We start from the raw sequence: 7,763 nt of genomic DNA on the forward strand, positions 1-7,763 counted from the left end.
CTTACGTACTACCATTTCCTTCTTAGAAACGAAACAAACAAAAGCTTGCGCAACGCTACTACTATCTGTTCACTTGATTTCCCGAACCTTGAGCAGATTTGCCTTGGAGGGATGAAAATGAGATGGAGCCTGGAGGCTGGAGGCTGGAGGTGGACTCACACGCCAGAGAACCACTCTGTTTTCTAAGAAAAAAATTTGGAAAAAATAAAGCTCACATTGTTTAACGCAGAACAAAGATGAAAGAACCCTTATAGACAAACAATACAACACTGTCCAGTAAGATCATAAACAAAATAAAAACCACGAAAACAACCAAACCAACCCCCCATAAAGCTTGAAAGATCATGTGCAATGCAAATCTAATATCTGTTGCCGTATAACCCAGTATAGCCAATTGTGTCCCCACGATATGGCATCCCAAGTCTATCCAGCCGGCCCGAACCAGGGTATGCTTTGCTAGCGAAATTAGCATGCAGAACTGAAGCCTTCTGCGTAGTAGTTGACCTTATATCTCCAAACCCATAAATAGAGAACCTCTTGGTCGAGCTACACTTCTCAAACTCGGGCCTCTGTTTGGGCGCACTCTGAGACCTTACCTTAGCTCTGGATGATTCAGTATTTGCCATGTAATTGGGATAGTCGCCGTACCCACTGAAGATGCTTCGTGAACAGTCGCTTTTAGTTGGAGTGAAGGGCCCTCTCCTCGAGCTGCCACGCCGCGATGATGCTGAGAGAAACTGTGGGCTGTTACTAGCGCTGTCATCAACCTCGTAGAACTTCAGAGGGCTAGATGACTGAACTTCGCCAGAAGATGGGCTGGGAATTGACAGCTGAGCTGTAGTGGAGTCTTTGGATGGTGATTCCAATGTTGCAAAGCTCCGACTGTTCCTGTCTGAAGCTAAGTTCTGCTGGGATGATTGAAAGATATTGTGCCTCCGTTTGGAGCATAGATGTGGCTTCCCAGTATCTATTTCCAGAATCTTATCACTCTTCTCATCATCTGCTGGGTCAGTTCTTACTGGGGTTTCTTTGTGGTGATCCCATGATCGTTCGTTCATCCAATTCTCCAACCAATTTGGACAAACGTGTGCTTTGTCAGAATTAATGTCACTGATATTTGGCTTCAGGCCATTCCTCTGCATCAAGCAAGGAGAGGGGTAATAAGCATTTCGTATACAAATACACGGACATCTGATATATATAGTCCTGTATATTATACAGTAGAACTATAAAATATTTGGCATTAATATTTAAATACATGCTCTTCATTCAAAAATACAAACAAAATCCTCCAGTGGTGCATACCCTGAGACTGGAAGTCCGATCGTGTCTAGCACTGTTAGCACGGGTAGAACGCTCATACTTCTCTGGGGTTGCAGGGCCCTGCAACAAAATAACAGATAAGAGATCTATTGTTTCCACTGGGAAAGTGGATTTCAGAAAGAAAACCACTGAAATTTACATCAGGAAAGGGGCACAACTTCCATGAGCGACTAAAAGAGCACCAAAAGATTACAAGTACACGGTCTCCATGACAAGGAAAAATTGAATAAGCATCATTTTACAAGTATCATCTATCAATCATGACTCCGATTAAAGAATATACTACGATCAAATTAGCCATGACATAGATGAAAACCAGAGTTTGGACATATTAAACAAGAGTATATCATAAGACTGCTTTAGAAAGCATGCAAGGATTATGCTTAGGGGCATGCCTCAAGGAGAGATTCAAGAAAAAACACCTCAAGACTCAACATTGAGGGTAACAGCTGAATGTATATGCCTGCGTCAAGTATCCATAGGTGTCTCATTTCACACTTCTGTTCTAGTTCATTACTCCATTTATCAACTATAATGAGTGAAACAATTAGTCTACGACTAAGCACCCATGCCATTATAGCACCATCAAGTCTCTGATGCATCAAATAACAACTCCACTAGACACAGAACAGAGCACTATAAAACACTCAATGAAGCACAAAATATAGGTGAAGTAAAGCATGCTTACAGGATGATGGTATAACGAGTGCTTGCTGCTGAGATGCTGTGATTCTAATGAAACATGAATGCGACTTGCCCGGGCCCGGGCCTGGGCTCGTGCCAATGCCTGTAAACACCTTAGCTGCTCTGCCATCCCCTTTCGAACAATGTGGCCCCTCACAAGTGCCTGTAGTCTCACCAGACCCTTTAAGGCCTGCAAAGCCCTTCTTGCCTTCATACCCAATTCATCAAAATCAGAACAATTTCAAATCCAACAATGAACAACTATCGTTAGACAGGGATACCAGATACCCAAACAACCAAATACAGGGAATACAGGAATATAATAATAAATTGAGCACTTTCCAATAAAAAAAAAAAAAAAGTGCAGTGCAGACCCTAACATTATAATTTATAGAAGAAAGATGCGCGTTGTTGAAATCATTCAACATTCAGGAAAATCTGACCTTAAAGGAAGCAACCATATCTCATTAACCCACCATGGAAAAGGATAATCACATGCCTCTGACTATCTTATCTTCATAATAGTAATCTAACATGCATACTTTACATTATTATATGCCACTGTCGTCCTAACACCAGCCAGCCATTGAAACGACAGATATTCTCTCCACACCTAAAACCCTGCTCTGTAAATTCCATCTACTTTTATATCGGGTCAATTGTGTAGCCTCCATATGCAGAATGCTTGGGTTGGGCGAGTGGGCGTCAATAACTTTCTCAGTGGGTGAGGCCTCTGTGGTGAAATTGTGTACAGAGGATGAAGTAAATCGCTAGAGGCTGGACAACATCCATAAACGGGTCGCAGTTGTCATCAAAACTGGGGTCAAAGAGACTAAGAGAGTAATTAGTTAGGTGGTTGTGATCAATCCTCTGCCATAGGCGAAGAACTAATTACTCGGAGCTTATTAGCTATAGATGATCTCCTTTGCCTATTGGTTCCTATGTAAGAGCCTTCCTCAGTCCTCACCACTAATCAATCTTCATAGCGGTAAGCGGTAATCAAATTAGATACTAATAGGAAATAAACACCAACCTCCTTGTTGTAATCACAAAAAGAGTCATTTTCTGAAGAAACAGCACAGAACTGTAGTCATTTTCGTGTGAAAGTAGAACGCAAAGAAGCACTCTATCTCCCTTACGCGCATTTCTATTATTATAACAGAAAATCATGCACTAGCAATTAGCAATGTTAAGCACATAATGACATTATATGAATAATACGTCCATTTCAGAAACCAAATCGAAAAGGGGAGAAAAAAGATGAAAGTTAAAGAAACTCCCAAAGTAACAAACTTTTAGAGGTTAGAGAACAAGAATCGACTTCTCTGAGGTCCGATCTCTCTAATGGCCGACAAAAATCAGAAAAGAATCCCCAACACATGGAAAGACGGCAAAAGTTCGAGTAGGAAAGCATCCTAAAAGTGTTATTTGAATGCGTACTGCTCAGTGTTTTTGCCCAAAATTTGCAACAATAAACAAAATCGGAAACCAAATATTAAAGGAAACACGAGATTGTGAACAAATAACCAAAAATCAACCCTCTCCCCGTCTACCCAGATCCTGCAGAGTTTACAGGAGGCGTCAACAAAAAGCAATCGGGCCAACAGATACGTAGTCAAGGACATAAGAACCATGATTTCGTTTAAGCTTAATTGCTTTTACACAGTTCGAAAAAGGGAAGCAAAAAGGTCCACTTGCTTAAATTGGAGAAAGGAAATACTCGTAAAGCTAAACAATGTTCACTGTAAATCCGCAAAATCATGGAAAAAAGAGACGCTTTTGCAACTTCTTACCCCAAGACAGAAATGAAGAAGAGAGCAGTTGATCAATTGTGTAAAAAACAAGGAAATCACGTCCGTTCAGTCCCGCAGATGGGGTATCGGTGTGGTTTCTGAAATTTCTATGGGTTCGTGAGAAAAACAAAAAAAAGAAATAAGCAGAAGTGAATACTAACCAGATATCCTCGAAAAGCAGATTGAATCTTAATAGCCGCCCATACATCTCTCCTCCCACTGTTCACGCTAACATACGCCGTGGCGCAACGCCCACTACTCGTCAATTTCACAACCGCGGCAGCCGCCTGAGCTGCTGCCACTGCAGCCTCAGCCACCGCAGCAGTTGCCGCGGCAACAGCTATCGCGTGCTTGTTATGATCAACACCGTCCACGTAGGAACAGGACCCTCCCTCCCTGTAAGATCCCTTCCTTTCATCTCCATTCACCTCTGGCCCTGGTATCGCAGAACGTTCCTTGTCCCTGAACGATCTGACGAAACTCCATTTCTTCTTCTCCTTGGCCAGTTTCCCATCCGATACACCAGCCTCGGCAGCCGACTCTGCCTTTCTCCCGCCCAACAGACCCCGAAACCACTTGGAGGTCTTCCCCATTTTCACAATCTGAAAACCGCCACCGATTTTGGTTGGCCGTATCCCTTTCCCGTTAACAATACCATTTCAGAGAGAAGAAGAAGAAGAAGTGTCTGTTGGGTCGGACGACGGTGAAGTGAAATGTGTGCAGTGATGAGAGTCGAGGGAGCTAAACAATAACCAAAATAAATAAAAATTTGCATAGAAGTACGGGAAAAGTTCACTGATCGGTTGAGTACTGAGTTCTGAGTAGCCTATTTCTAGACGTGGGGGGAAGGAAAGGAATGGTCAATGACGATCCAGAACGTCCATCGCCATCATATACCATCAATATAGGGGACCCACTGGATCAAAGTACAGATACTTTTCTCGATAATTTTCACAATTAACATTAATCATTAGAGCTAATTATACATAGGTACCCATACTTTGGGTAGTAACAAATAGGTACACTGAAATTTCTTTTGTTTTTCTCGGAACCATCCTTCAATTCATTGCAGCTGAGAAAAATCCAGGAGGATGAAATTTCAAATGAACACTAAGGTACGATTGGTTTGAAGGAAAAGGTAGAGAAAGGAAGGGAAAGGTAGACAATAGACACTCTCGACCGGGGTGGATTCGAATCGACCGAACCGAATAGCTAGAGGTGTAAATTGGGTTGGGTCGCTCGCGGTCCGATACAATTTTGGACTGGCCTGGCATGAGATCGGCCTACGGCTCGCATGTCGGTATAGCCCAACCTGTCACTCGTGTGCTGGCATGGCCCAGCCTGCGGCATGACTCGCCGCAGGGCCCGTAGCGGGCCGCGCTCGGCCCGCCTAGAATATAGTCATTGCCCCTCCCCCCTAACAGCTATATAACAACTAGTTTAGGGGGCCTTTTGGGTAAAGTTATAAATAACTTTACAATGACCAAAATACTCCTCCCAACAACTAAATAACTAGTTTTTTTGGGTATTTTGGGCAATTGAATTATGTTCAATTCCTATAAATAGCCCTATCCTCCACCATTCTCATAACACCAACTCAACAATTCTCTTAATCTCCTCTCTCTCTCTCTCTCTCATACTCATACATTCTCAATTCTCTGCAATCTAAGTAATTCTAATTAGCTAATTGTCTGATTTTGCATTCTCCAATTCTCAAGTCTTAACTTTATTGAAGTTTCGACTTTCAACAAGAAAAATGTTTGCTCAACCAGCACAAGTATCTCAATTTGAGAGGCTTGGACGTTGAAAGGTTTCAAGAAATCAAGTTGGGATTTTGAACCAGCAATCCGGGTAACTTGAATTAAATTAATTTTTATTTATATTTGTGTTATCGGCCATTTCATCGATGAAAATTGGCTTTTGAATAAAAGAATTTTAAGTTTTACTAGGCTTGAACGGTCACATAGTGGCCCAACTATTGCTGCAAGTATTTTAAATACTTTGCATGGTAGTTTTGATAATACCAACAATAATGATTCTGCAATAAATATTTTAAAATCTCAATTAAGACCATGCTTAAATGGTAAATTATTTCATATTAGATGTGCATGTCACATCTTAAATTTATGTATTCAAGATGCCTTGAATATTATTTCTACTCATATTTCAAAAATTAGAAATTGTATTATATATATATAAAAAGTTCAAGGGCAAGAAAACAAGAATTCAAATATTTATGTCAAAATTATGGTTTAAACTACAAACATTTTATATTAGATGTAAAGCATAGGTGGAATTCTACCAATGCCATGTTAGAAAGTTGTATATCTCATAAACAAATTCTTTCTGATTTTTATAATTTAAAAATGCCTAATGATATGATATTTGAGAAAGACTGGGTAATGGAAGTTTGTATAAGAGATTTTTTAAAACATTTTTATGATGCAACTAATGAATTATTTGGAATTTATTATCCAACTAGTTGTAATTTACCTTATCAATTAATGGTAATTAGTGATTGTTTTGCAAAATATAGAAATAATCCACAATTGCAATGTATTGTTGAAATTATGGAAAATAAATTTAAAAAATATTGGGAGAACATTTCTCCCCTTTATTGTTTAACTACAATATTAGACCCTAGGATTAGGAAAGATGGTTTAAATATTTTACTTGAATCATACTGTAAAAATATGAATATTGATATAGGAAATCAAAAAGAAGAAATTAATAATTTATTATTTGAAAGGTATAGTTTGTATGAATTTGAAGTTGTGGAAAATATTCCTACAACTCGTTCATCATCTTCTTCTACTTCTAACCTTGAGCCCAGTAGTAGAAGAGAAAAAAAACTTTTTTATTTAATAAGTAAAAGGCAGAAATCTGCTAGTTATACAACAAGTCCATTTATTGAATTTAATTTTCATTTACAAGCAATTTTTTCTAATTTAGGTGGAGGATCAAATAATTTTGATATTTTAGCTTGGTGGAGTGAACATTCAAAAAATTATCCGGTTCTCGCCGCCATGGCACATGATCTACTAATCCCTCCGGTGTCTACAGTTCCATCGAATTCTTGTTTTAGTGTAGGTACTAGGGTGCTAGATGACAAAAGAAGCTGCATGAATGATGAAAGCATAGAGATGTGCATTTGCTCCAAGGATTGGCTAGATGCAGAAGAAATATTACAAGACAAGGGAGGGCATGATACTACACCGGATATTTCACCCAAAGCAGATGATGAAAGTCATGAATGATGATTCATGAATTTGACTACTTGTATAGATTTTTTTATTTTTTCAAATTATTGTATTTTTTTAATTTTATTTAATTTATTTGATATATTTTTTAAATTTTTTAACAATGTAATTTTGTATTTTCAATTTGTAACCATATAGTATTTTATTAATTTATTCCATTTTCATATTTCATTCATCCAAGTATGCAATGATCCGATCATTGTATTTGTAATTTGTACCATTCAAATTTAAATGAAATAAAATTCCTATTTTTCTTCCAATTTGTTATTCTATCATTCTTATTTCAATTTGGTTAAGTTTTTTTTTTCATTTATGTGTTAAATAACTTAAATTTCTCATTTCTTAATTTTTTAAATAGTTCACAATTCCCAAAGTTCAAAGGAAAGTTAAATATTTTAGTTTTACAATTTTACTTAGAAAAGAAATCAAAATTTTCAAAAAAAAAGTGCAACCTGGTTCGGCCCAGGCCCAAGGCCCGCCCTGTGGCCCAAGCCTACAGTACGGCCTACAGCCCGGCCCGACCCAAGCTCGCATCACAGCATGGGCTCACCTAGGCCTGGGCCATGGACCGTGCCAAGCCGACCCCCAAAATTTCCACCAGGGAGGGTGGCACGGCCTGTGACAACCCGCGGGCCAGCATGGCACGTTCTGCCTTTAGCACGGGCCTCCCACAAGTCATGCCCGCACGACCCACTTTACACCT

The 7,763-nt window shown here is 39.2% G+C and overlaps 1 protein-coding gene across 1 annotated transcript; it reads right to left on the bottom strand.

Annotated features, from left to right (window-relative positions):
- Positions 1-219: 219 nt before the first annotated feature.
- On the bottom strand, positions 220-4,666 carry LOC104596158 (protein IQ-DOMAIN 22-like). The gene is made up of 4 exons (XM_010257203.3): positions 3,962-4,666; positions 2,012-2,215; positions 1,306-1,383; positions 220-1,136 (listed from the first exon to the last, which is right to left on the bottom strand). Exons 1-4 carry the CDS (start codon positions 4,391-4,393, stop codon positions 360-362), a joined length of 1,491 nt encoding a protein of 496 aa, XP_010255505.1. The 5' UTR covers positions 4,394-4,666; the 3' UTR covers positions 220-359.
- Between the last annotated feature and the right edge of the window lie 3,097 nt (positions 4,667-7,763).

The sequence above is a fragment of the Nelumbo nucifera genome, chromosome 1 (genome assembly GCF_055504915.1).
Source record: "Nelumbo nucifera cultivar China Antique chromosome 1, China Antique-T2T, whole genome shotgun sequence".
NCBI lineage: Eukaryota > Viridiplantae > Streptophyta > Magnoliopsida > Proteales > Nelumbonaceae > Nelumbo > Nelumbo nucifera.

Coding starts and splice junctions, on each gene's coding strand:
- LOC104596158 (XM_010257203.3), bottom strand. CDS start 4,393: ATGGGGAAGACCTCCAAGTGGTTTCGGGGTCTGTTGGGCGGGAGAAAG. Junction 1,384..2,011: donor ACTCGTTATACCATCATCCT/GTAAGCATGCTT, acceptor ATTTTGTTGCAG/GGCCCTGCAACCCCAGAGAA. Junction 1,137..1,305: donor ATCGGACTTCCAGTCTCAGG/GTATGCACCACT, acceptor TGCTTGATGCAG/AGGAATGGCCTGAAGCCAAA.